This window comes from Dermacentor albipictus, chromosome 5, assembly GCF_038994185.2.
Source record: "Dermacentor albipictus isolate Rhodes 1998 colony chromosome 5, USDA_Dalb.pri_finalv2, whole genome shotgun sequence".
NCBI classification, from domain to species: domain Eukaryota; kingdom Metazoa; phylum Arthropoda; class Arachnida; order Ixodida; family Ixodidae; genus Dermacentor; species Dermacentor albipictus.
The window spans coordinates 144,985,822-145,013,770 of record NC_091825.1 but is presented as its reverse complement, the minus strand read 5'-3'; the positions used below and the strand labels follow the sequence as shown (position 1 = coordinate 145,013,770).

The 27,949-nt window shown below is 42.4% G+C and overlaps 2 protein-coding genes across 4 annotated transcripts in view; one reads left to right on the top strand and one right to left on the bottom strand.

Moving 5' to 3' along the window:
* Positions 1-62: 62 nt before the first annotated feature.
* alpha-Man-Ia (alpha-Mannosidase class I a) lies at positions 63-26,164 on the top strand. The gene is made up of 10 exons (XM_065437656.2): positions 63-1,012; positions 8,012-8,230; positions 9,308-9,388; positions 10,089-10,183; positions 11,482-11,699; positions 13,842-13,957; positions 17,534-17,642; positions 18,972-19,091; positions 20,522-20,694; positions 23,459-26,164. Exons 1-10 carry the CDS (start codon positions 476-478, stop codon positions 23,696-23,698), a joined length of 1,908 nt encoding a protein of 635 aa, XP_065293728.1. The 5' UTR covers positions 63-475; the 3' UTR covers positions 23,699-26,164.
* Positions 25,903-27,949, bottom strand: part of cher (filamin protein cher) — a 202,612-nt gene continuing 200,565 nt past the window's right edge. For all 3 annotated transcript variants that reach the window (XM_065437646.2, XM_065437644.2, XM_065437645.2), the window contains one exon: positions 25,903-27,325. In XM_065437646.2, coding sequence (XP_065293718.1) covers positions 27,138-27,325 — 188 coding nt within the window. In that variant the 3' untranslated portion in view covers positions 25,903-27,137. The remainder of the gene's footprint in view (positions 27,326-27,949) is intronic.

Here is a 27,949-nt window from a genome sequence, read left to right as displayed (position 1 = left end):
AGCAACCGCGCGTTCCGCGCATTTTGCACATGCCGCCGCTTTGCGGAAGTGTCGCGTGAGGGCGCCACCTATTTGAACTTTCATGTCGCGCTGTGCCTGTGAGGCACTGCCGCACTGGTTTTACTCTATGACGCGATGCCTTACCGAAGAGTTGTCCGGCTAGTCTGGAATTAATGTGTGTCTTCAGCGTCTCGCTTACTTGGAATGGGGACGTTCGGTAATCGCGCACCGTCAAAATCAGCTGCTCGCCTCGAGTCCAGTTTAGGACTCCTCGTTCTAGTCCATTAGTCGCAGCAGCCGCTGTCGCTGCTTCCGCTTTGGCTGGATGCCGCAGCTGCCGTGCGGCTTTGGGGCTGGGCTACGTCATGAGACGACGGGGAGCGATTGAGTAGGAGTTCCTCATCATCGGTATCAAGGCGAGCGGCCTTTGCGGCCGTGTCCCGGCGGTTCCCAGCCACCGAAGGAAGGCCAGATCATGGCATCTGTCGGCGTTCTCCCCACATACTTCAAGTACATTAGCGTGGCGCCCGGCGGATCAGCTCGTAGGACTTTGCGGGTGCGGGAGAAATACATTGTCGTGTTGGTGCTGGCCACCTTCCTGATGGTGTGCATCGGGGCCGTGTTTTACCTGCCTGAACTGCGCGCGTCCAACGCCTATCGCCATATCAAAAATGCTGGGCCGGACCTGCTGCTACCCCCGCCGCAAGTGATCGAAGACAACGTTCCCCGTCACAACGGTATTGTCGCCGACGAGGAAGACCCGCATAGGGCCGAGGACCGAAACAAGCTCCAGGAGAAAATCATTCAGGACCTCGGTCAGGGCCTCCCTATGCAGGTCGCCAGGCCCGAAGCAGCCAGGCCTGCGTCTCCGTCTAAACTACCGTCGACTGCAGCCCGGCCTCCACAGAGCCCGGGTCTCCCCGCTGTCGACGCTAAAGCGCCCCAGGTTTCGCATGTTCCTGACGCACAGAGAGAGGCGGAGAACCGCGAAAGAAGACAAAAAGTTAGAGAGGTGAGCATACAACTTGGTAGGTCATCCAGCAGCCTGTGAATATAATGCGTGTATGCGTTTGCCCGATCGTCGTGGCATTCGCTGCCGGCGCACATCGCTCTGAAGAGGGAAAACTTAGCGCCGTACGCGATTTGGTCATAACGCATCGTTGGCCTTCAGATTTCGTCCCACTGGGCCAGCAGTGCTCTTATCAGCGATTTCAACACCGCGGCGTGGTATGTGTACTACATCCCGTCTTGCTGAGAAGGAAGACAGCTGCAAAATGTAATCTTGCATTTCGCGCAGTTTAGCAGCTCGTATCCTCTTTTCTTGTCCACTGCCGTGGCTCCGAGATTTGTCAACTTGACCCACAATTTTTCACGCCACCGCGATTGTTTGTGAGTTCGTCGCGATCGTGATGTCGCTATGTTCAGTTCTGTGCCAAATGTTTTACTTGTGCTTAGAGAGAGAGAGAGAGAGAAAAAAGGGGGGTGTTCACATTGCTCGCAGTACTTCTTTATTTTTCTTAAAATAATAGCAGGGGTCCGACATTGGGCAGAGTAAGAGCTAGTCATTAAAAAGAGTGGTGTGCTAAACAAATCTCAATGTTCCAGAACAACATTCATATGTGCACGTGCAGTTTGCTTCAAGCAGCATTCAGTACGAACACAAAAGTGATGTGGGTAATCTCAAAACATAGTGGACAAACTGTGCTATGAATGTTAGTCTTTCTGTAGTGGTCTCCATATGTTGGTGCTGGGATGCCTTCAGCAGAACTTCTTATTGGGCTTAGATAGTAGTAAACTTCTGAAGATAGCATAGGTTTGAATTCCTTTTTGTTACATAACCAGTGTAATGTCATGCTCTTAAGTAAATAAGAATGCTTGATTTCACTTATTTATGTAGAGCCAATTAATAATGGATTGCATTACCCACAAAGTGAATGTAATTTTTCTGCAGCAGAGCTAAGTTCCTTATGTAGAACCTTGTAATGTCTTTACAATCTTCTTTTTAAGGAATAGATATGGTAGGCTTTTGAATTCCTGATGGGGAAAAGGTCAGCAGTAACTATAATTAACTTTTCAAGTGTTATGTGCATTTAATTAATGACAGGGGAATATGAGAAACTATTGATTTGCAAAATAGCGTTAGAATAAGGACAAAGGAAAGTTTCTTGTAATGCTCCAGAGAAACAGTTGTATTCTAAAGATGCTTCCGTGGCCAAATTGCACTACACTTTTGTTTATGAAGTTTAGAAATTTATGCCAAATTTGTTGGCGTGGAGGACAGCGAAATGGAAGCCTGTTGTAACATAAGGTCTTGGTGTCAATTTTTTTTTAACATTATACCACACAAATAATGAGGACAGTAATAACACATGCGCATATGCAAAACTCAATGTTCACTGACACGATGGCTCAATGTTTGCATAGATGGTTAGCTTTGGAAAAGGCCCAGCTATGTTCCCTACCATTATGGTGTCCGTCCCATGTTTTGTATGCTTTTGTCATTATCAATAGCTTAGAAAAGACAGGACATATGGTAATAGCTATATTCATTTTGCTCTATAACCACTAATGAGAACAGTAGCAAAACATTAGAAACAGTAGTAGCGGGCTTCTAACTGATTTTATCTGTATCAGGAAGTGTAAATAAACAATATACTTGCATATTTTTATCATGGTCTTGCCCTGTGATTGTCAGGGATGAGCCTAAACCAGAACACATTGGTGCAATTTTGCAGGTAGATGAGAGGTGCAGATATAATTGATAAAGCAGTGCCTAAATATGGAATTGTTATACTTAGGCATCTCAGTTGCAAAGAGAAGTATTTTTTTATTCTTATAATGTACCTGACTGAACGAATAACGAGTGCGCATGCTTTCATAAGCAAAAGTAAGTAAGCTTCACATTCCTTATGCACCATGTTTGGTAAAAGTATTGTTTATTTTTGTTATTCTAAAGGAATCACAGTTTTTGTGTAAGCCAATGTACCGTGTGTTACTTCTTTTTCTATTTCGTTAGAATGTGTACTGATCGATTGCCAAGACAGCTGAGCTCACGAAGCAAAATGTTACAGGTAGTTTTTTTTGTTCTTGCCTGCCCTCAAGAATTCCTTAGCAGGCAGCCATGTGTCTTTCCTGTTTGCAGTCTCTTATTGTCATTCTATGTTTTGTAACATTTTAATAATGTTTTGACGTCAAATCAGTGCACTTCCAGCTGTGCAAAGCGTGCCTTGCGAATTGGGCATGCGGCAAGCCACGTCGCTTTATACGGTGTGCAGCTGTGGAAACATCTGTTATTTCCTTTTGAATTAAGGACACGTTGAGTATCCCAGCATCTTTACGTTGTCAGCTGCCTCTGCCATATGATGCCTTTGTCATAGTCGTGCCCACATGCTTAGGCAAATTAACGCATCTTGCTAGTCATTTCTGCCATTGTAGCAGTAACACACAACATTTAAGACTACAAGGCACAGCACGTAACTTAAATTTGAGATATGTAGTTTTTTTGTAGGTACGTCACCACTAAGCAAATTATTTTAAGTGAGTTTTTTACTTTGGTATGGGCTTATTTTTATTGTTTCCTGCTTCTCCAAATACAACAAAGATATGTGCATAGGAACTTATGCTCGCTATAGCCAGTGACTGACCTTTTTTTTATGATTTGGTTTCTGTTTGCTCGTGAGGCTTTCTTTAAAGGGACAGTCAAGATTGAAGTAAAAATCTGCTTTGAAATCTGGTATATAATACTGATGCTCCGGCACAATCATTTCGGAACGAAATTGATAAACTGGAACTTTGACTTTCTTTCTTTTCTAATGATCAACACAGTACAACAAAAATAGAGTTTTGAATAATATGTTATTGGTACGAATTGGTTTACTGTTTCTATTTAGGGTTCCTTTAATAATATTTCAAGAACCGTGTGGTGTGGAAGCTTGCCATCTTGAAAGAGAAAAAATTGTCATCTGTCCAAAGGTCCTGCGAAACTACAAAGGAAACACATTTGGGTTGCTCAGAAAGAACTCTTTGCAGTTGAGGGAAAATTCGTCCTAGTACAGGTTTCAAACCTGGGGCCAACACCTTTCCGGGGCAGTCGCTCTGCCATCTGAGCTGACCAGGAGGCTAGCAGATCGCAGTGCGAGGGTCAATTAATCGACAACTCGAAGCACAGGGACAGAGAATATGGTAAATCACTCCTGCGGAATACCGCAATGTGGAGGAAGTATCATGAAAGGGAAAAGTTGTCACCCATCTTGTTAAAACATAACCATTTTGGCTTCTCTGTGCCATGCAGGTATTTGACTTGGTTCGACATTGTTACATCAACTTACTTGTAACTTGCTTAGTGCATTAGGTCAGTGATGTTACATGTGTTATGACTTTGTTGGCTGAACATTTATTTGGACAGTGCCAACATGGTTAAAAGACATTGAGAATTGGACAGACACAACCTTAAGAACAAAATGTTGTTTTTTCTGAATCTCTCTCTCCTTCACCTGTCTAGGCAGTGTCTGGGTGCATGTATGCTGTATGCCATGCTATGCTAAATGACATGCGGTATAAGCGGTTTACATTGCCACAGCATTCTATCATGAAAGTTGCTCATGCCTGATCTTATGTACTTGACAAAATTATTCCTCAGAATTTTGAGAACGGCAGCCCACAAACAAATTTGATGGAATGTGATACTGAGAGTGCATGCCTTTTATCTTAAATCTGAGACTAAAATTAAAAGTGCAAAACAGTAACAGAGCTTAAACTTGAAAATGATGTTATTTTAATGGCATGTCTATGTGCTACCACCGGGATCGGCCCAGGAAAGAGGTAAAGTCACTAAGAAAGACGTTGGCTTTAATTAATAAACATAAATAAAATTGTCTTATGGCAGGATTCAAACAGAGGACCCTTAGCACAACAGCTTGTTTTTACTTAGTCGGCTTACATTTACTTCAATTCCTATTGCCACTATGGCTACAGGTCTTACACTTCGTGTAATATTCTAACATGTTGCTATCGAATTCATTGCATTGCAGTTATGGTGAAACTGGTATTTCTTGCATCTTCTTCTTTTTTGTTTGTTAATCAAGCCTCCTGTCACAGTAAAAGTGACATTTTTGTTATTGTAGAAAATTAATTTTATAATACAGCTCAGCCTATTTTTCTCTTTAGTGTTTCTTTAAATTGAAATGCTCTGTACTTATTATACCTTGCTTGCCCCTAGCAGATGGTTGTTGCAACAGGCCTGCAATAGCACAGTGCTTGCTTCTGCCACGACACACTAATGGAGATGCTCTAATTTGTTCTCCATGAAGCTTTTGGCTAGTGGTGTCTAGGTATTGCATACTGGGTTGTTGTTTCTGACCGTGTATTTTGCCATTTTATTTTGGGTATTTAGTTCATTTGCAGTTCCGCAGTGTTTTGAAGGCATTTCATAGTTTGATCCAGGTTGTGTCTTGATTAGAAACAGGAGTCTCTGCAGTATTCTGTGCACATTCTATTTTTCATGCTTATTTTCTGGCAGCTGGACCTGGCAGCCTTATCCTTGGGCAAGGTCAAGTTCACCAAGCTAATCTTGAGCTCCTGCTACAAGGCAATCTTTCTAATTGAACTTGATGCTCTTCATTGAGCCAAATTGGATCAATTTACTTAAGTGGAAGGGAAGGAGCATGCAAAATTTTAAGTGCAAAGACATGGCTGAGTTAATGTCTGCACAAGGTTACGGACTTACGAAAAGAATTGCAGGGACCACTTGTACTGTGTGTTGAGTCGGTAGAGAGCCCAGTATATAAATGGCTTTTGTAGCTATACTTTGACACAGAAGTCTAGCTTTGCAGTGGATTTTGTTTAACACCAATTTTGTTTAACATTTAATAGCAGACTTCTTTGATTGGATAAATCCTTGCCAATGAATGACCGTCTGGGGCAACGCTGTACCAGGAAGAAAAAGAAATTGTTTTCTTGGTGAGAGCAACAGTGGTGTCATTTATTTTAGGAAGGTGTAGCACCTGTAATGGTAATGATGGGATGCAAATTTGTTTCACTCTTCAGGCTGTTATATTGCACTGTTCTTTTGGTGCAGTAGAATTGCTAGCCAAGTGAATTGGTAAACCTTTACAGAAAAGTAAAAAGTGCAAACGACAAGGGACAGGGAAAGACGACGCAGACAACATTGACTCGCAACTCAAATTTATTTTGGAAGAACAGCAGCTGGTATAGCACAGGAAACCACACATGCATTCTCTGAGCTGGAAAAAAATGCAGGAGAAAAGAAAGAAAAAATTTTTTCATGGAGGGCAAATCAAGGCCTACTAAAGCAAACATGCTTTTTTATGTGGCATGCCTCTATGACAAGGCGTGCGCAGTTAATTTTGTGACAACGTTTTTATTTCGACCAAGCAGCTCCAATATTTTGCAGATAAGGTTTAATTTTCTTTTTGTCTTACTTCGCTGCACAGAGCACGTGCTTATGATTTATTCAGGATGAAAAAGGCGGGTTACTGCATCCAACTTTATTATTGAACATATTTCTCATTGAAATTCAACTTCTATGTGGAATTTAAGCAACAATGAACCAGCTGCTCAGCTGAAAAAGTTCATAATTTGTGCAATGTACAGTATATTTCGAGCAAATGTACCCATGCTTCTTGCATGTGGTCAACTGCCTAAAAGAAGTTAGTTGACAGTATATAAATACAGAAAAGCTTCATTACAATTGTCAGGGTAGTTGCTAATGAAAGAACCCTTAAGTTGTTAGCCAATTTGCAGGCATCTAGCCAGTCCACAGCAGTATGCATGACATGAGCTGATAGACAACTGCAAAAGCATCCATATTTATGCAGGTATGAATTTGCATGCTATACAGAGTGCACAAAATTTTTTAGAATCGACCTCTAAAAGAAAAAGAAAAGAAAGAAACTGACACATCACACATGTATAGGGCAGGCTCACTATTACTTTGCAAATGGTAATGTAAATAAATTACTAATAATTTCCAGGATCCAAAAGGGCAAGCTTTATAATTAATTGAATTCGATAGCAGTGACAATTTTCTCTTAGGTGTTTGGCTAGGCTCATCCATGGCATTGCTCGAAAATTCAAGGTACAGCTGATAAGCTGAGCTCATTTTTGGTCGTTTCTACCAGGAGCCTGTGGACGAATCCAGCTCATCTAAGGCACTGAAGGGGTTAAATACAGCACTTCCTTTTTCATGCTCTGAACAAACTGAAAAATACTGTGAAAAAGGAAGAAAGCTTCTTGCTTATGTGTGCCATATGTGTAACACTAACTGATACTGTTGTGCAAACTATTCAATTAAAATGTGTGTGTGCTTCAACCATGTGCAGTGGTTGCATGAGCGGTTGTGCATCATCACAGCAACCAGTAACTACAGCCCTTAGTTGTTTCTGAGGTGCTTTCTAACTTTCTTATTGAACACTTTTCTTCACTGCAGTACCTGTTATAAATAGCTTTATCTGAATTATTTAATGTTCACTTACACAGGCACCTTTTTATTATTATGTTTTGGTGGCAATGGTGCACTTTTGACTCCTACCATTTCATCACTGCCAAGTAAGTCATGATTGATGTTGGCCCTATTCTCAAGCTGTGATGTTTTAAACTGTCTTCACTACTACTGTGTGTAGTCATCTGTGACTAGAAATATATTTCTGTCATATTTTGCATGTTTTCAGACCCCTTTATTGTCTCTGATCTTTCAATCTTGCGTTAACCTTTCAGGTTTGCCGTACTTCGCCATTCTGGCTTTTGCATTTGTTTACAGGCTTGTTTTGGTTAGCGGGCCTCTGTTTTGTAAACTCTGAGGAGTTCAAAGATTTTCCAGTTTCATCAAAAAGAAACTGTGATGTCTTGTTTGCGATTGGTAACGTACCTTACTTTGGGTTGAGTCTACATACACTCTTTACTTTGCCTCATACTTTGAAGATTATGGGCTTTGAAATAAATCAAGGTGCTTAGAATCGAGGAAATATAGGGCACGCATGTGTTGCTTTTGCAGATGATGAAGCACGCGTGGGACAATTATGAGCGCTATGCCTGGGGCGAGAATGAACTGCGGCCCGTGTCCAAAAAGGGCCACTCAGCGGGCATCTTTGGCAAGACTGCCATGGGAGCCACCATCGTGGATGGCATGGACACCCTCTATCTCATGGGCATGGCCGAGGAATTCCAGCGCGCTCGAAATTGGGTGGCAGAGAACCTCAGTCTCAATGACGTGGTACGTGCCTTTTGTTTCTTTTTTGTCTGGTGCAGAACTTTTCTTTCAGTATTTCACATACTCAGACCTGTGGATTGCTGGTCATGGTGTTCACCGCATAGCATGACATGTCGGATTTAATTCCCAACCATGTGGCCACATTTTGAAGCGGATGGAATAAAAAAAAATGCTTGTGTTGTGTGCTTTGGACGCCAGAATCCCAGATGGTTGAAATGAAACTGGAACCCTCCACTCGGCTACTCTCATGGCATCAGAAGTATGAAACAAATGTAAACTTGCATAGAGAGAACGCTTGAGGGGAGTGTACACAAAGATGAGGTTAAAAACAACAACAACAAAAGAAGTAATAAATCCAGCAGCAACAAACACACTTACAGGAATGACAGAGCATCTTCAAGCAGCATGTCAGTCTTTGGCATTGGTCAAATGCAAAAATTTGTCGAACTGCCCTAAATGAACAATATAAAATGTTATGTTTCACAGGGATGGAGATATGACAGGTATTAAAGGCATGGTTTGGCCAGGGAAACAAGCAATGTCAGTGCCTGCACTTGTCTAACATGAATGCATGAATAATGCCATATGGTGAGGGCCACATCTGTGTGCGTGCTGCACCCCCAACTTGGCAGCCCAAAATTGGTAAAAAGAAATTTCCTATGGAGAAACAATCACGTTCGGTGCCCTGATTTTTTCAATCGCTGCTGACTTCCACAGGCCTGTACCAAATAGCGAGAGCTGCGCATTGACCTTGATGCAATGGAGCTGAGGTGCGCACAATCTGCACCGACTCCATTTTGACTAGAAGTTCGGTACCATGCCGCACCTCGTCAAAATTGTTAAAGAAAAGTGCACCCCTTACGGAAGTCTCTATGGTTGATAATTTATTGACAGGATGGCTCATTACCCTAAGTAGGGAAGGATATGGCTGGGGAGTAAAGAGCACAAATAAATAATAATTATAAAATATAAGTGTTTAAAGGGGGGGCGAGTTATAAACATATAATGAAAGTAGCGGGAGGAAAAAGGGGAAGAGAATCAGCCTTGCGGTATCAAATAACATTTTACTTTTACATGCAGAGTTCGGACATCTCTGTCTTCGAGACCAACATTCGCTTTGTAGGTGGCCTGCTGTCGTGCTACGCCTTGACTGGGGACAATGTAAGTGAGTTTTTATTTTTGTAATGAGATATGCTTTTTGACTTGTTAGTAAACGTAACACCATAAAAGGCACCAATTGCTATAAAAATCTGCATATAATATGAACTAGAATTCAGTGCAAGTTGATAATTATGAGGCCAACTAGAAAACTTTTTTTTTTTGTCATGCACTATTATTGTACATCGAGTGCATTGAGTTTGAGAGGCCAGGCTGCAGGAATGGTATAAGCTGTGAGATTGCATGTAGAACAGTAGATATAACACGTGGAGGGAAAAAGCAGAGAAAGTGTTAGGCAATAATAAAAAGGAAAAATTTGTTGCGAGACATGCAAATCAAAGCTTCATGGTTACTTCAATTATATTGAATGTCACTTAGTGTATGTTTGTGTGCCATGTTTTTCTGCAGGGGACATTTGAGTCTCTGAGCTCCTTTTTCACCCACCACAGTAGCTCAGTAATTAGGTGCTGTGCTGCTGAGCTAGAGGTCATGTATTGGATCACGTTTGTGGCGGCCGCATTTTGATGCAGGAGAAATGCAATAACGCTCGTTTGCTTAAATTTAAGTGCCCGTTAAAGAACCACGCCTGGTCAAAATTAATCCACATTGCCACACTGTAGCATGCCTCATAATCATATTCTGGTTACGACTCGTATAACTTCAGTATTAATTTCAATTCAGCTACTTTTTATGCCCTGCGCAGATGTTCAAGGACAAGGCTGAGGAAATTGCCCATCTGTTGCTTCCAGCCTTCAACACACCAAAGGGTATACCCCATGCCCTCATCAACATCAAGACGTAAGTTTAATTTTGTCATCCATTAATCGTTTATGTGGCCATGAACCTTCAAGCCAGATACTTTTGGTGTGCAAAAGCTTGCAAGGAAGTTGTTGCCTTCTCTTCTTTGACAGCAGCAATTCATGCTGATCAGTCAATCCATCAGTGTTTATTTTATGTGCCCAGGCACAACACAAGGTCTCAATACTGATGCATGGAGAAATAAAAAGAAAATTCTTTATTTCAAGTCAGTGTTTAATTGCAAATCTTGCCCACCTAAGCATGTTAGCACTTTTGCACTGCATTTAAAGGGACACTAAAGGGAAAAATGATTTCTTCTGCATCAGTAAATTACCGTCCTAGAACACCAAAAACACCACTCTTACAACGATAAGACGTTTGGTAAGCCAGAAAAAGCGCAAGAACGAAATACGGGTGGCAAAGCCTACTTAAGTTCCTGCACCTGGTGGCTGTGACGTCATGGATTTTTATGGAATTTTGGCATTTTCTGGGGCTTACTAAATATATATAGCGGTACAGATTGATTACAATGTGTTCTAAAGGAACCAAATATTAAACATGGCAAGTTTCAGCAACCTTTATTCAGCCAACGTGGCCTAAATGCGAAAACATACTTTGGAATCCCTGACGTCACGCTAATGTACCGTAATCGGGCCACTTTATTCGGGTCCCTTTATTCTCGTTCACTACATAACGAGGGTCTCGAATCCGGCAGCATTGATGCCTTTAGGTAGCATGTGTGGTATTATTGACCACTTACCTTCACCCAAAAATATCACATACTCGTGACGCCTGTGGAAGAAAAGATGTTCCACATCCGCCGCCAAGGTTTGTGAGTCGTGGTGCTGGCTAACACTCCCAGGTTTAGTTCTCGTAGTAACACATAAATACCCCAGAATGTGGATGGGAAAGCGGCACCGCAGTAGCTCAATTGGTAGAGCGTTACACACGTATTGCAAAGATGTGGGATCGTTCCCCACCTGCGACAAGTTGTTTTTTCATTCACTTTCATTTCCATTAATTTATCATTTCCTTAATTCACTTATTAAGTACAAGTAATTTCCCCTGTGTTGCCCTTTGTGTCTTTGTTTGTTGGCTTCTTATAAGATGACACATACCTGTGTCTTTCTTTCACATGTGATGCACTATTTCTTGTATACAAACGTTGCCAGTGAGAGAAGCCTCTAGTATTGCCTGCTATATATGAAACAGCAAATATTTTAACAAATGGGGTCAATGCAATAGTAGCACATAACACGTGAGATTGGTTCAAGAACTCTGCACGTGCCATGTTCCAGGGGTGTAAGCAAGAACTATGCTTGGGCCTCAAGTGGTGGCTCTATTCTGGCTGAGCTGGGCACCATGCACCTAGAGTTCTCCTACCTTAGTGACATCACGGGCAACCCAATCTACCGCGAGAAAGTGGACAAAGTGCGACAGGTTTTGGCCGACCTGGACAAGCCCAAGGGCCTCTACCCCAACTACATCAACCCCAAGACAGGACGCTGGGGACAGCGTGAGTTGTTTCACCCTTCTTGATATTTCTGTTGGGTGCTGTGTAATTTGTTTTATTGTTTTTTATTTTAAAGCGAAGCTCTCTTTGCCTCTTCCTTCGACTTTCCCGCTACTGCTGCTGCTGTCTGACACACTGCTTCGGGGGTGGTTCAGAGTGTGTGTATACATGACAAGAGTGAGGCAGAAAGGAAAGGCTACGCGTGAAACTCATTTGTACCCCACCGTGTTGAATGTGCACAATGCCCTCTGGAGTTCGCTGGGCATCTTCACATTGCACCCCCCCTCAAAAGCATTGCAGAAACTGCAGCGCTTACCTTTCTACTAACGTGCGAGCCCAGAGGGAACATAGGTAGAACTGTAGATAGGAAGGGGGATAAGAGGCAGTTCCTATACAAGGTGGGGAGGGGGAAAAGGTGACATGAGAAGGCAAGGAAACACTATTATTATAGACACAACAGTGGTTGCGGGGAAACTGGATAAACTTAAGTTCAAGGTACGATACAGTATGTTTCTGGTATTTCTGAAAAATAAACATCACGAAAATATGTCAAGGGGACGACTTACGCAGGGTGTGCAGAAGCAGAGCCGCATTAATTAAAGTGCACTGCAAGGTCTAGGCTACACTACGGAAGCGGTTGCTCGTCAAATCAACACTTCTGTGCCCATCACGGTAGCTTTGCGGCTGTGGCATTGATCGAGGTCGCGGATTTGATCTTGACCGCGCCATCCGCATTTTGACAGGGGCGAAATAGCAAACGCATGCTAGACTAAACGTTGAAGAAGTTAAGCTTTCGCCGCCAACATCACTGCTAATTATCGTCGATCAATGCAACCAGCCCAGAAAGCTTCGCTTACATCTACAGTGGAATCTCGATAAATGGAAATCACTTAAACGGAACACCATTGTCATGGTCGGTTGGTCTTGTGTTCATGCAATTGTATTCAGCTTTGTCTCTCAGTAAATGGAACTCCTGACAAACGGAACCAGTTTCACTGGTCCCTTAAGGTTCCGTTTAAAGAGAGTCCACAGCATTTTCACAGTGCGTGGGATCTACATAATCTTTTTTCTAAGATCAACCCTGTCCTGGGTTGACACTGATAGGAAGTTTGACCACTTGGCAAAAATGTGGGCAATAGCGAAAATGTTTCATTAATGGAAATGGGCCTAGTTTCTTCCTTGACCATGCAAGAACCTAAGCACACTCATAAAAAATATTTTCACTCTTGGCACTGCTTTTCATGTCCTGAAACAATAGCCATCATCTATCTTGCATACGTTTCAGTGTGATGGGGTATTCATGACTGGAAGTAGCAAGCACAGAGCATTACATAAAGGGCGTGTATGCAAGATTTATAACTGTTGTTGTTGGAAGACAAGTCTCAGAATATTTTTTAGAGTGCACTACAGAGAGGCAAAGTGTGAGAAAATGTTTTCTTCCAAGCCATTGTAGCTGTAAATGCACCACATAAATGCAGATACATAAGAATAAACTTTTTGTTTGTTTTCTGGTGATGCAAAATAAGATGCAGCTGTTGAACAAGAAGTAATGGCTTTCAGCAGCTGGGCACGGGGCTACATGATTCCTGGCTGCAGTGGTGGGACACCAATGGGGACAAAATGCAAAAAAAAAAGAAAGCTGTTGTATTGAAGTTTTAGTGCACATTAACTAATACCAGCATGTGAAAATGTTCTTGGAATCTTTCTTCAATGTCTCTCGGAACACTGCCATACCATCAGTTAAACCCATCATTAAACCAAGCAGTCAACTGTGTGCAGCTGGCATTTCTGCATTTGGAGTGCTTAAAAACTGACAGAGTACTGAAATTACCTGTATCACTTTTTATTTAAGTAGTGAATCTCACATAATGGCCATCATGGGGTGACAAATACTGAAATGCAAGTTTTTGGGACATCACTGGCAAACATTTTTGAAGTTTCTTGATTAGTGATCATTGGCATTGCTTAGTGGTGGATTAGTGACTTGACATTTCTCCTCACCACACTCATGAACTTTTCTGCTTGCACACACAGGCATTGCCTGCCCCAGCTTTTTGGTATAATTAAGATTTATTAAGGCCATTAGGGACATTGGACAAGAAGTCAGGACATTATGGCAAACTGTCCCTGCATTGCTTTCTACAGACCACATGTCTATGGGAGCCCTGGGAGACAGCTTTTACGAGTACCTCCTGAAGGCGTGGATCCAGTCTGATGGTGAAGACGTACAGGCCAAGCGATTACTCTTGGATGCCGTCAAGGTTGGCACAACCAATTCATATGTCGGTGGCAGTTTTTGTAGCAAAGGTACCATATCCTTCTGAGTTCCGCCTATGGGGCATTTGTCCAATATATTGGACATCAAATACTCCGCCGCTACCCAGGCTGCAGCATGTTTTGGCCTGTAAAACCGAATTGTCCAACATTTTAGACACCTACTAGCACCACCTATGAAGTTTTGTTGAAAATGCTTTAGTAGTAGTTTGGCCACCAGGGGTGTTTGCAATGGCGGCATTCCGCAGCTTGGCTTTCTGTAGCGACCGCCAACAAAGCAAGTTCTATTTCTCATGCTTTATCACTCGTTCTTTTTCTGTGATAAAATTTATATTAATAAACATATTTCGCACTTTTGAAGCCATTTTTAATATTAAATTGGCCCTTTGCTACTGTATACCCACTACCCCAAAAATGACCGGGTGGAGTTCCAGTGTCCAATATATTGGACATCATGCTGTGCTAAAACAGCTGATAATAGTGAAATACTAAAATTCACTTTTCGTCTCTGTAACGTAAACATCAATTTCTGAAAAGCTCGCGAAAATCTGTGAACTTTAATACACCTCGGAACTCGGGAGGATATAGAGGGCTTCATAAATGTGTGCCGCATGCTTTAAATTTCTCATGTCCAATTTTAGTTAGACTCTGTGGAGAGGTGTTCTAGCTTTATCGGAATATGCTTCTTCACCAAAGTAATAACTGTGCTTGCATGATGCTCTTTGGCTGTTTCATAAGCTACAATTTTGTAACCAGACACTTACAGTGCCTATTCGGAGGCATTAGAGTACCGAGATCTTACTTAAGCAACTCCTCATCACTGCAGTCTCTTTCTGACAAGCATCATTAGTGCATACTGGTTAAGTCTTAATATGACAGCATCACCGTGGACTTGCTGCGCTCGAGGAGGAGCTTTCAGTCAAGGTGCATTTTTGATCACATAATTTAGGAACTGGCCTCTAGTCAGCTGCTGCATGTAATCAGCTCTGGTGGCTGAATTTTGGATTAGCTGCTGTTGAATACAGTTGACTCTCGTTACAATGGACCCTGAAATCCGACAAAAAGTGCCCGCTTTATGCGAAGTCTGTAATATCCGAAGCGCCTCACTTCCGAAACTTTCGTTGCAATGTCTAACAACGTTATTGCAAAGAGTGAGTAACATACGTCCAAAGCAAAAAAAAAAAAGGAGTCGCAGTTTCGCCGTAAAGGCAAAGCATCGATTGCGATAGCAAATTAAGCAAGATAAGCGCTGCAGCAGTAGTAAGTGAATTGACCTTCATGCTGTCTCTCGCTTCAACACGAACTAAACGGCGAAAGCACAGCGCATACAAAGCTACCGGCACTGGGCGCACTTTGTCCACATCGCACATCGACTTGAAGATGAGGCCCACGCGGGCGTGCACTTTATCAACATCGCAGATTGCTTTCAAGATACGGTGCGCACATTTTTCAACATTGCAGATCGGTTTCAAGATATGGCGCGGCAAGCAGCAGCCGCACCGTAAGCAGCAGTCGCCGGAGTAGAACCCCTTCTCTCTCGCCTCCCCCTTGCCTGTGCCTCACGCGCAAAAGAAGACGGTGCGTTCCCGCCACACCTTCCTCCCTCGCGCGCGTAATATAATATCGAGCCACGATCATCAGCTGACCCTCGCAAGTCGGTTGTCAGCCCGTGTTGACATGGCAAAAGTACATTTTATATGCTAGATTTTGAAAAAGATTGCTGATAATTTCGTCCGCTGTAGCCGATAGTCTGTTTTAGCGTGGTCCGTTAAAAGCGAACTTCATTGTAGTAATAAAATAGTTAGACTAAACTAAGGCAGAAATATGTTTCGTTATACAGAAAAGTCGGTTGTATGTGGGTACATTGTAATGAGCATAGACTGTATATGTGCCATAAGGGATACGTGGAGGCACAAGATGATAGTGGGATTAATGCACTGTCAAAAGAATGGTGCAAGTGTGGTGACTGTGTCAAGGAAAACAGTGGGTCTTGTATCAGAAGCAAAAGGATGTGAAAATGTAACACATGCACCATATGCTTAGTAGTAACGTTTAAAAATGTCGCATGAAAAACGCAGTAGACCAAAACAACTTTGAAATGGAACATACACAGCATTACAATATTGTAACCAAATTCGCAGCACATAGCCACCATTTGCAACTAAATAATAGCATGTCACTTACTTGAAGGATAATAACTGTGAAAGAGTTACTTTCATAATTATTGTAGTAGATTCAAAGTAGATTTGACATTACATTAATGTTATTCATTGAGGTCATACTGGTGAAGAAGCTGTCACATAGAGGGCCTCACAGATGTGAACCACTTCACCATGAAACCGGTGGAGCTATAGAGATTGTGTGAATACTTTTTTCGTGTGATTTCGTAATGAAAGAAAACCAATATTTGGTGGAACACAGAAGTTGGACGAGTGCTGTATAAACCTGTCATCATTTTTGACTGTTTTTGTAGGCTTCACTATGTTGCCTGCAATGTTTGAAATGGAGTATGGTTGGGTTTCATTGATGAAGAAAAAGTAGGAGATGGAGGGGCCCAGTTTACAGGGTTGTCCAGTTACTCAGAATTCAAGTCCTGAAAGACGTCTTGATTACTGTTAACTATCCCTGTGCCCATACTTGAAAGGGATGATGAAGCTATTTTTGAACATGGTCAGATTTTCTTTCCTGATCTATAGATAATGGTGCTGTGAATATGCGAGCCAAATAATCTTTCACTGCATACAGCAGGGAAGCCATAGACTCGCATAAAAATATCACTCTCTCTCTCTCTCTCTTGTATGGCTTTGGAGGCATATAAGAGAGAGACAGCATTGACCCATGCTACAGCCTGTAGACGTTAGCCTTTGGGCAATTGTTCATTATGATGAATTACTCACACCCGTTCAATATACAAACATATAGGGAAATGGCAGTTGTTAACACGTCCTGCCCTTCCTGCCCATCCTGTCATTGTCACTTATCATGCCACTGTCCTCAATTTAAAGCACGAGGGCAATCTTTGTTTAACGCATTCAGGAAACTAGACGATTGTCCTCTGAGTGAACAGACAGTACTAGAGCACCTTCCCCACCGATCATCGGCTCAGAAGGCAGTGAAGGCACTTTTGTGCTTTCTCAGAATGTCTGGTTTGCATGAGTGGCTTTGACTCGGTGACTGTCTGTGCATGTCTGTATATGCTCTCTATCTCCCTTCTCTCCTCCTCCCTTCCCCCAGTGTAGGGTAGCTAACCAGACTCTTGAATGGTTATACCCTCTCTCTCTCTCTCTGTCACTGCTCTTTTGTAACTCTTGAGCACCTTTGTCAGGTGTTAGCCTTGAAGGGTTATCTTAAGTGCACCACAGAAAGAAAAGGCAAGGATCAATAGGCAGTGCATAGCTATCTGTGACGCTTAGAGAGAAGGAACATGTTGAGGAGGAATGGGAAAGTAAGTGTTGTACTCTTTGCATCTCTGTTATTGTTAGGTCCCTTTAAAAAATTTCCACGGAAATATAATAATTGAAAGGCATTGTGCTCACTCCTTGTCTTTGTTTGCTTGTGTGTAGGCCATCGAGTCAAAGATGTTGCTGCAGTCTAGGAGTGGTTTCCTCTACCTAGCTGAGATCAAGTATGACCGAGTGGAGCCAAAAATGGACCATCTGGCCTGCTTTGCAGGTGCGTCTCTGCATCTTCCTTGAGACCTTTTGTTTCGCTTCCTGTGTTGATTAGTCTCAAAAGTTCCATATTGTTATCGTCAACAGCAATACACTGTATACGGGCAAATGTTGTTAAAATAAAGTCATATCTGTCCTATGTTTTCTGTAGATGTGCACACTGATACCAATGGAAACGAATTTGTTGTGGAGCCTGTATGAAAGAGCTTAGAAAGAGCTTGAAAGTGTCATATCTGTCCTATGTTTTCTGTAAATGTGCACACTGATACCAATGGAAACGAATTTGTTGTGGAGCCTGTATGAAAGAGCTGCAAGCATGATTAGTACCACAATTCACTGACAGGCTAGCGGGAAATGTGGCATGTGAACTATGCTAAATTATGGTGGTGCACTTTGTGCTGCTGTTAATGTGCAAGTCTGTGATGCAAAGTGATGGCAATGGTGAGCGAGTCACCAATGTGAACACATAGGATTGACATGTTGGCTGATCGACATTGGGCCCAGTTAAGTAATGCTGTTGGCACGAAATGCGTGTGTGCTTCCAATATGTGCAGTTGTGTGTGTGTCAGATTTTTCAAGACATGTGGCAGACTGCCGTTTCAAGTTGCTCTTGCTGACGATTTGACATTTTTGCTTCCAGAATACGTTTTGATCAGCATGTGAAAAATATTTGTTTCGCTGTAACCAGCATTATTTCAAATATTGTATTCTTGTTTTTAGCATAACTGCAGATGCCGATTGTTATAATTAACCATTGCTGGCAAAGTTCCAGATTCAGCACATGGTTGTCTGCAACTGTATGTTAAATTCCTGTTCGTTGTATTGAGGGCTGCCCAATTTCTTCACTCCATGTGTAAAAAGTGAGTTGAACCATTCTGGTGTGGCACTAAATTAAACATGGCATCAACTTGAATATGGTAACTTACAAATAGTCTTTAGTTATAAGGCATGATCATACATTCTAGAACAACTTCTGGTTATTGCGGCATTTGTGGGATGTGTCACATGCATTGCATACAATTTTATCAGCAGGCCCATCTTTCCAAGTTGCTTCAACACTTGTGACACTCTAATAAAGAGAGGGTGCCTTTTGCAGTAATGCAAACATGATAAAGGTATAGGCGGGGCAAAAGTGAGAAGTAGAAAAAGCAAGTACATTTCATCACTAACTTTGTTCCTGATCTATCTGAATTCTAGTTAGTATTGTGAACTTGTCGTACTGTTTTCCCTGACATGAAAAAAGCTATGAAATAAAAAGAAATTTAGAACCATTTGTACTAGAGGGTTGAATGTTTGACTGGAACTCTGTGATCACTTGTCTCCTGTTTAGGTGGCTTCTACGCTCTCATTTCCCAAACACTTGGGGAGGACCCATCGGTTACCAAGGACCACTTCATGGATGTAGCAAAGAACATCACCAACACTTGTCATGAGTCCTACGACAGGACGCGTAAGTTTACCTATTCTGAATATGTGATGTTTGCTTTAATATTGAAGGTACATTTATAAGAAAAGCTGACACCACCTATTGCTTGATTGTGCTTGGCCTTCTGGTGTGTTAGGCTTATGTGCACTGGTTGTTGCTGGTTTCATTCAGGCGTGCACACACTTATCCTGTCCAATTCGTGTGATGGTTCAGGACGTTTTGCACATTTGAACATTTTATTATTTGTGTGTGTTCTTGATGTCATACCAACATGTTCATCAACAAAGAACTTGAGTACGTTTTGTGAGCACTGAAGGATCCAAGTTTCTGGCAGATCTTTCAATTAATTTGATATGCTCAAAATGAATTTCAGTCATAGGCATTATGCGAAGTTGCATTTTTTATGCATTGTCAAGCGTGCTTGTTACCATAGTGCTTTTTTTTTTTAAACTTTCCTTCCAAAAAATTTTAATTGTTGAGTTCTTTATGCAGAGTATGTTTATGTAGAAGTCTTGCTAATCGAGTGCTCATAAGGGCACTTTTGATGCATTTAACACTTTCACAAACACATTTTTGTCGGAAGTTTGGCACAACTGTCCTGGTACATTGTGTTTTGGGCTGCTTTCAGTGACAAAGATATGTTGATATTCTATGACAGTCGGTAAAAGAATGGGGTCTCGTGATAATTGCCTCAAGATAAGCTCCCAGCCTACTTGCCTTATTCTAGATGTAGGCAGCCTCAGTAACTTTTGATAAAAATTTTTATGATTTACATATCTGCTGCGACATTCTCAGCTGTGCTCTAAATAAAGGCAGGCTTGAGGTGAATTAGGTAATTGTTTCACCTATAGTTGATGGGTGCTATCAACGTGCAGTCACTGTGCTGCCGTTGCAAACATTTTCCCTTAGTAGCACCGCTTGAATATGCTGTGCTATCACTGTGGACAATTTGACATTGCAGTATTGTCCTTGTTGGGGCGGCAGCAGACATTAGTAATGTAACGGATTCAACATGGGTGTTCCATGATCTTGAGTGTGCATCACTAACATAGTCCTTGTTTTTGCTTCCTGCGCATTCTGGGTGGTATGTGTAACGTCTTTGTACTTAGTCTTTCCTTTGGGATAGTTTCATCCTATATATTATGTTCAATGTAATGATGAGTCACCGCATTCCTGCAGCCTCTGTTGCATCTGCACAACTGTCCTGATATGTACATATGTGGGGGAACCTCTGTATTAATATCTCAAAATGGTGATTCCAAGATAACTGCAGCATTGGATGGTAATGGTTGACAACGTAACAATGCACGCAATCAATCTTTGAGGACAGTGGCAGCCTGTGTGGTTGTGCAGTGGTTCTCTTTTTGTGACAACTACTCTGGTGGCGGCGAGTGCTACTACTGACGAAATAGAAAATGTCTTTTTCTAAAAAAAATTTGCCCATGTTGATGCAGCGACCAAGTTGGGCCCAGAGTCCTTCCGTTTCACAGAGCAGTTGGAGGCCAGAGCCACTAAGCAGAATGAGAAGTACTACATTCTACGCCCAGAAGTGATTGAGTCCTACTTCTACCTGTGGAGGATCACCAAGGACCAAAAGTATCGTGATTGGGGCTGGGAAGCTGTTCAGGTAGGTCTTCTGTGTGTTGTTGAGTGTGTGGGCTCTAAAGTGCTTTTGGTAACAAAGGACAAAGCACACAGTATTGCAAACATACGAAAAGGGCATTTGTTACTCCTTTTATACATATATACCAGCTCACCTAAATATGTGCAGTCATCTTCTGATGAATCAATCTTGATGGGATCGGCAAAATTAATTAATTATCAATTAATTATGTGGCAGTCTGAGTTAACATAGAGTGAGAAAAAAAACCAAAACACACTGCTGCTTCAGTTGTCAGTCTACGCCCTATTCTAACACTCGCTTAAGTCTAATGTACATCCGCATTTTATGGGTTGAAATGAGAAAACTTAAGTAAAAATGACATTGGAGATTTCCTAATGACTTTGTTATTAGAATTACTTTAAATCTTTTAAACAAAGTATAAATCTAATGTGCACCAAATTTCCTAAGAAGAATGTTGCATGCATGCATGATTCTGGCAATGCAATATATATATATATATATATATATATATATATATATATATATATATATATATATATATAAAGCCAGTGAAGTTTACCTTCCTACAATGCAAATTTGTTTACCCCTAATGTCCATCGTCACCGCTCTCAGACAGCACTTTATTGCGCTATATGGACCATAACATATCGTTCTCTATACTGTCCGCTGTGCATTTGATATTCCATATTTATTGAGTGACACAACAGACACAAATGGAATGGTGACCCATGCCTAGACTTGCCATTTCTATAGTTCGTCCTGCAACAGATACAATTCTCTGGAAGGCTAAAAACGTGACTAAGCTTGTTGCCGGTAGCTTAGCCAGTAAAATACTTATCTTTTTAAGGAGCTTCCTTCAAAATACTTATTTTTGAAGGAACATTCCTCACCCTTACCCGAAATTTCTGCGTTACAAAAAAAACCTTGTTACTTCGGATTTCACGGGACTGAAAAGAATGTCTGAATTAACTGAGTGTTGAATTATCAAGGGAATCAAGAAAACAATAAAGAAATGCTTACTACGTGAACACGGTTTTATTTTACTGAATGAATCAGCAAATTCTGTTCCTATTTAGCACAAAAGCAGTGTGGAAGCTGCAGGTCTCGTCATCTCATGACTGATTAGCACTCGCAGCGGCGAAGGCCTCGTGACTTCCTTCACACTGTGGCCACGGCGTGCATGTTCACTGACACATTTTCACTACCGTGTGCATAGTATCTTGATTATTTTTTTGCTAGTGTCGCCCCCCATCGCGATGTAAATGATGCTCTTCAACCTCTACAGCTTTGCACTGAGTGAAAAGGAAACTACTGTTTGCTGCAACCGCTGCAGATGAGACTGTGGCTATTGTCGATGCGATCATAGAAGGCGACCTTGCGGTTCTGAAGGCGCGGTTCTGAAGTCAAAACGAAACTACTATTTGCTGTAAAGGCTGCGAAAGAAACCGAAGCCGCTATCGACGCAGTCGTGGATGGTGACTGCACAGTCATGAAGGCATGCAGCCGAAGCATGCACTGAGTCAAAGTGAAACTACTGCTGCAACCACTGCGGATGAAACTGCAGCTGCTATCAATGCGATCATGGATGGCGACTGCGCAGTCATGAAGGCACGCAGGCAGCGCAGTGCTCTGCACAGCGGTAAATGCAAGAATAAATGCTTTAAAGGCACAAACAGGCACGAAGCATTCTGGCATTGCTGTCAATTGTGTAAGATTTCCTCTGATGACTGCAGTGATGCGAACTCCACCGCTTTGTTTGGTGAACACCATTTTTGCTCTTTTGCGTTGCACATTTGCGGCGCATCCTGCTCGCCGAGCTCCGAGTTGTCCCAATTAAACGATGTGCAGCCAAATACGTCTGAATCGACGAGAGTTTCATTGCATTAAATAATGCATACACCTGCCGGGACCAAAGAATGTGTCTGAATTATCAGATTTTCTGAATTAGTGAGGGTCGCATTAACAGGGTTTTACTGTAGTATGCAGCCTGCGCAGCCCCATCTCTGACCCCCTCGCCCTCCCCGTTTAAGTGGGTGCGCCCCCTTCGAAAAAATTTTTGGCTATGCCACTGGTGTCATCCAAATCATTTGTTGCCCGATTACCTTTTGCAATAAGATCCTTGGATTCATTATGATGGGAGAGATAGAGTGCACGGTAGACTGCAGGAAACATTGACATCACTCTAGGCATCATAATAAATTATCAATATCCTTTTGTACTGGAAAGCACTCTGTTTTGCCATTGCTCCTTTGCATGTTATCAAACCTCAAAGGGCATCTGCTTTCTTGAGAAGTAAAATATTTCTGGTCTTTAAGCTTGACACTGTTGTGCCTCTTAGAGCATAGGAAATAGAAACACATGCAGGACTAATGGCTTAAATATGTGCATGCTGCTTTACTATAGCAAATAGATGTGCAAATATTAGCTTGAAGCCGGGCCCTTGCGCAGATCATAAAGGGGTCTAATGCTTCTGAGATTTGGAAAGACACTGAATCGTTGTTTTTTGCCCCAGAGTATTCAGTATTCATTGTGGTGGCTTGTGCTAGCGCCCTGGTATTACTCCTTTTGTTTTTTCTTGAAAAGAAGCAGGGACTAATATTTCAAAGTGTAAGCTGAGTGTTGTGTGTCAGTTTCTGCTTGCCAGTGAAGCCTGCACTTAAAGTTTGCATACAGATTGATAGTCTGTGAGGAACACCAAGTCGTTATTCTTTTTTTTTTCATGTGAGAAGGTGTGTGGTATGAACAGCATTTTCTTCGTCCATGCCAGGCTCTGGAGAAGCACTGCCGTGTGGACGGTGGCTACACTGGGCTGAAGAACGTTTACCAGACAGACGGTCCAAAGGACGATGTCCAACAAAGCTTTTTTCTTGCGGAAACGCTCAAGTACCTCTACCTGCTCTTCTCAGACGACTCAGTGCTCCCACTAGACCAGTGGGTTCTGAACACAGAGGCACATCCACTACCCATCAAGAACCGGAACCCATCTTACAGGCCGAGCATCAGGTGATTGGGCGCATCAACTACCCATCACTCCACAGCCGTTCTTCCGCCCTCCGGTGTCCAACCTCCGATCAGAGTGCATAAGTCCACCATCGTCTGGGCCGTGCCAGCGACGGCTGGACCACATGACCATCTAGTGACTGAACCATAGACTAGGAAAACAGCAATGACAGTGGAGCCGACGTGAGTCACCTTCTGCGTGATCTTGACGGACGGACCGCAGATGGGTGAGTGAAGGTGAACAGGCTGAGCAGGAGAAACTGTGATGGCTGGACAGTTTCTCATGGGATGTAGCCAGTCAACGCCACAGTGAGTGTGTATCTGCTTTCGCACATGGCTGCAATGTGGTTGGAACGTTGCCATCGTCTTCTATTTGGGAGAGTTGCAATGAACACTAGTTGTTGCTTTGGGGGGCCTTCTGCGTTATTTTTTCCTTTGGCCTTTTTTCACAGCGATGTGTCTGACACATGAACTCATGTGCTTTCTTCAGCATGTCGCTGAATCACTGCCGTGGTGCTGCGACATTCCCCAGTGATATTTCTAGAGGTTCCCCCTATTTCCTTCCATTTTTTTTTCATCATTTCTGATCACGATTTTCAGAGCTGTTTAGTTAATATAATATGAGACCATAGATTTTGTGCACAGGGTGAAAAGGTGTGAGTGTTTTTTATCTATTTTTATTTTTTTTGGTAGAAGGCAAGTGTGATGAGTGATATATATATATATATTTTTTTTTTTTTCCATAACTATGTGCTTCGCTGCAGTTCCAGGCTCGGCAATCAGCAAGTATTTTAAAGATTCGGGAAACGGCAGATATTTCTGTCGCACTGCTTTAGATGGCAGCAGTCAGTCCTATGGCTCTTTGTGCAAGATAGCACAGATTACAAGTGCTGTACATATACTTACAACCTGCTGGCCCAGGCTACTGCTGCATCCACTTAAAGCAAATGAAAATAAACATCACTACACTCAGGAATGCAGCGTTTGCTACTAATCTCACATGTTCGAGCTGCAGTTTTTTTTTTTTTGTCCCATATGATCGTGCTTGTTGCATTACCCGTTGTCATTTTCATGCTGCAGCTTGTCATAAACAGCAAATCAAATGTTTACATTTTCTTTGCCCCCTTATTGCAGTATTTTCGTTTTGCTCACACATTTGTTGTTCAAGCATCCCAAAACATGGTAGCTCACTGAATTTGTGTAAGTTAGGGTTTTTATTTTCTTACATATAGCAATTTGAATTTTTGGATGAGAGCTATGCACATTAGGTCATTTCTTATTTAAGCTCTCTGTCCCGAGTCCTAGCAGAGGCATAGAAACAATATTACTGACTTAGACATTAGGTAGGCTTTCTACACATAATCAACGAAGCATACGTGCCATCTGGGGTTGCACTACAGCAAAGTGCAACTTGCAAGACCTAGGGCAAAGGAGGTATATGAAGCCTAGTGCACGGTGGCTTGACCACTTCAGTGATGGAACCACTCAAGCACTTTGGAAACGTTATATGGAAAGTATTAGTTATCTTTCTACAACCACTTCTGCACATTGCAAAACGCTTGTATACGTCTGTTCAGAGTCATGTGTGATGATGCGTTTCCGATGTTGTTGTACTCTGACAAAAAAACGTGATGAACTTAGAAACAGTTCTTTTGTACTCGACGCGGTAGCACTCTGTTGTCAAGCATTACTCTCTTGAGAACTACAGGGCTACAGATTTGTTTGTTATGGAGCTGAACTGTGTTGAAACCTTTTCCTACAAAACTCTTTGCTGTCTTTGAGTGTGCACTAATGACTTCAGCACTGAATTCATGATGTTGCAGTGATCTGTTGTGTACTCACCGAATGCTGCGAGCAGTCTTGGCGCAAAGGCTTTGAATGAACCAGCATTCTGCTAGCTCTGGTTCATGAAACTGGTGGTTCTGTGCCACTGACATCGCATTCAGACGCTCACAATATCTCTTTGCAAAGTGTGTACTTTAATATCTTTTTAAAGTTTTACTGGGCACCATGATTTCTACGTAGATGGTGTGAAAACACCCCTGGCAATTTGCTCACTTAGTGAATTGACGACGCATCACCCAGAGACAAAGAATGCACTTGTAGTTTGTGAAGAATAGCAATAGCTTTCTGTTGTAGCAGAAAAATACTGTAAGGACTTGTGATTGTTCTTCTAGGCATAAATTGCATGAATGTATCTTGTAACCAGGCTGTAGTATTGAAAGTTTTATTCAGACTTCTGTAAAAAAGAAATAAGGAAGTTCAATATGTCGCACCACACAGAGGAAAGAAATGGCTGAAGAGAGGCATCTAGTATAGTGTAGCAAAGGGACAATTTATAACCATGTGTAGATAGATCTGAAGGGCATAGTACATTTTATCACTATTGTGATGTAACAAATGTTTTCCAACATGCTAGAGTTTGTTTGATGAGCTTGGTTATCATATTATTAAAGTTTTTCTTTCTTGTGGAGTTTGTGGAATATTGCAGTGTCCTACATTGACTGGCGGTGCATTTGTGTTTGGTCGTAGTTTGTACGAACACAGTGGTAGCATAACGGGGAGGAAACAAACAAGTTTACTGGGGTAGCAGCGTTGCTATGGGGGTAAAAAAATGTGTGCAGAACCTAGATAACATCACACTGTGTCATTTCCTAGTTGAGCTTCTACAGAGGTTGCCCTCATGGTACCTGTGGCACAGTACACAGTTTCGGAGTTGTGACGGGAGGTGCTAGCGAAACTGGCCACTGCGATTTCATCACATCACTTCTTTAATGGTCAACACTCTTAAATGTACACTTGCAGAGGAAAAGGCTATTACGGTAGAGTATGGCAACGGTCGTTCTGGGCGGCTGCGGGGAGCACATTGGCAGTGGGCACAGCCGCTGGCGATGCCTCCTTATGGAGGCGCCTTGCACATGACGTCACTGTTTTGCATGATGCCGGAAACACAGTCACTGGGATTTCTTGGTGCAGTTCTCGCGTTGTCGCAGCAGCGGTCTAGAATGAAGGCCAGCGGCAGGGAAGTGTCAGATTGCGTGTTGCATAGTTAAAAATTAATAATCGATAAAATAAGAAAATTAATAAATAATTTCTAGGTGTTGCGCAGTATTGTCTCATTGTGAGGTATGACTGGCAGAGTTTTGTTGCAGACGGTGGCCTTCTTGAATGAATCCTTGCATGTGAGGCAGCGGTTGTCAAGCTGTACGGCTGGTGGCGCAGTGTGCGTCCTCGTTTGTATATGTGCGCCATATCTCTTTGGTTGTGTAGTATTGCATAGGGAAGATCCAGGCGGGCTCACTGGAGTGCATTCAAGATCGCTGCGTCGATGCAGATGCGCGCCGCCATCGTGATGTCACTGCAAAGGCACTCGTGGGCTGTGTGTGCTCGGCGGTTGTGGCGACCAGGGAGGGCCAAGCAAGCAGCAGGCATTTGAAAGTTGAAGTCTAGACCACTTCAACCTTGAAAGGGCTACCCGGGATGTGGTCGTCGCCCCACTTGATGATCACAATGTGGTCGCCGCGGTCCTTGACCACGTAGTTGACCTGGTACAGGTTACGGCCCAGGTGCTTGACGAACACTTCATCGCAGGGTCCCTTGGGTCCGTACACACTGGCATAGATTAGATTGTTGCCTGCAAAAAACAGATAATGCACTGTCGGCACTTCTTGCACAGATTCGCTATGCTTGTTAGCAGGTACAACATAAATTCAAATTTTTTCCGGTAGAAAGTGAAGAAAACGAGTGGTTCCTATTGTGTAACTGTGACCTTCGTTTGTGCGTGAACCAGCTCAATGTTAAATCAGTTCAGTATGGTTGACAGAAATTGTAATTACTGCAGGTAAAGGACATTGATCCCATTGCAGGGCTAGCAGCAGTGAATGAAACACAGTTGAACCATAATATAATGATCGTGGTAGCCCCGCAATAAGTGTTTGTTATATCAGTCATTCATTCTATCCGGACTTGCAGTGAAGCGTATGTAAAAAGTAAATAATGCATCTAGCTGCAACGAACTACCTTTTTATTGAAATATTTGAGCTAAGGCTGCTTCAGACTTTCCCAGATTGTTGAGGGGATTCGAGCATTCTTCCGTATGCCTGTTTTGCTGTATGCATATGGCATCAATGAGGAGCATGAGCTGTTTCAGGTATAAAGCCCTTCACATAAATGTGCATTGAGCATTTGGCAATGCTGAAAGAAGAGAAAAAAGTGTTCCGCATGTTCTATGCATGCACAACCAAAATACTGCATGGTT

What these genes read in the sequence shown, in the direction of transcription:
- alpha-Man-Ia (XM_065437656.2), top strand. Translation starts at nt 476, where the DNA reads ATGGCATCTGTCGGCGTTCTCCCCACATACTTCAAGTACATTAGCGTG. An exon ending in ACCTCAGTCTCAATGACGTG is followed by an intron (nt 8,231 to 9,307) that starts GTACGTGCCTTT and finishes TTTTACATGCAG; the next exon opens with AGTTCGGACATCTCTGTCTT. An exon ending in TACTCTTGGATGCCGTCAAG is followed by an intron (nt 13,958 to 17,533) that starts GTTGGCACAACC and finishes GCTTGTGTGTAG; the next exon opens with GCCATCGAGTCAAAGATGTT.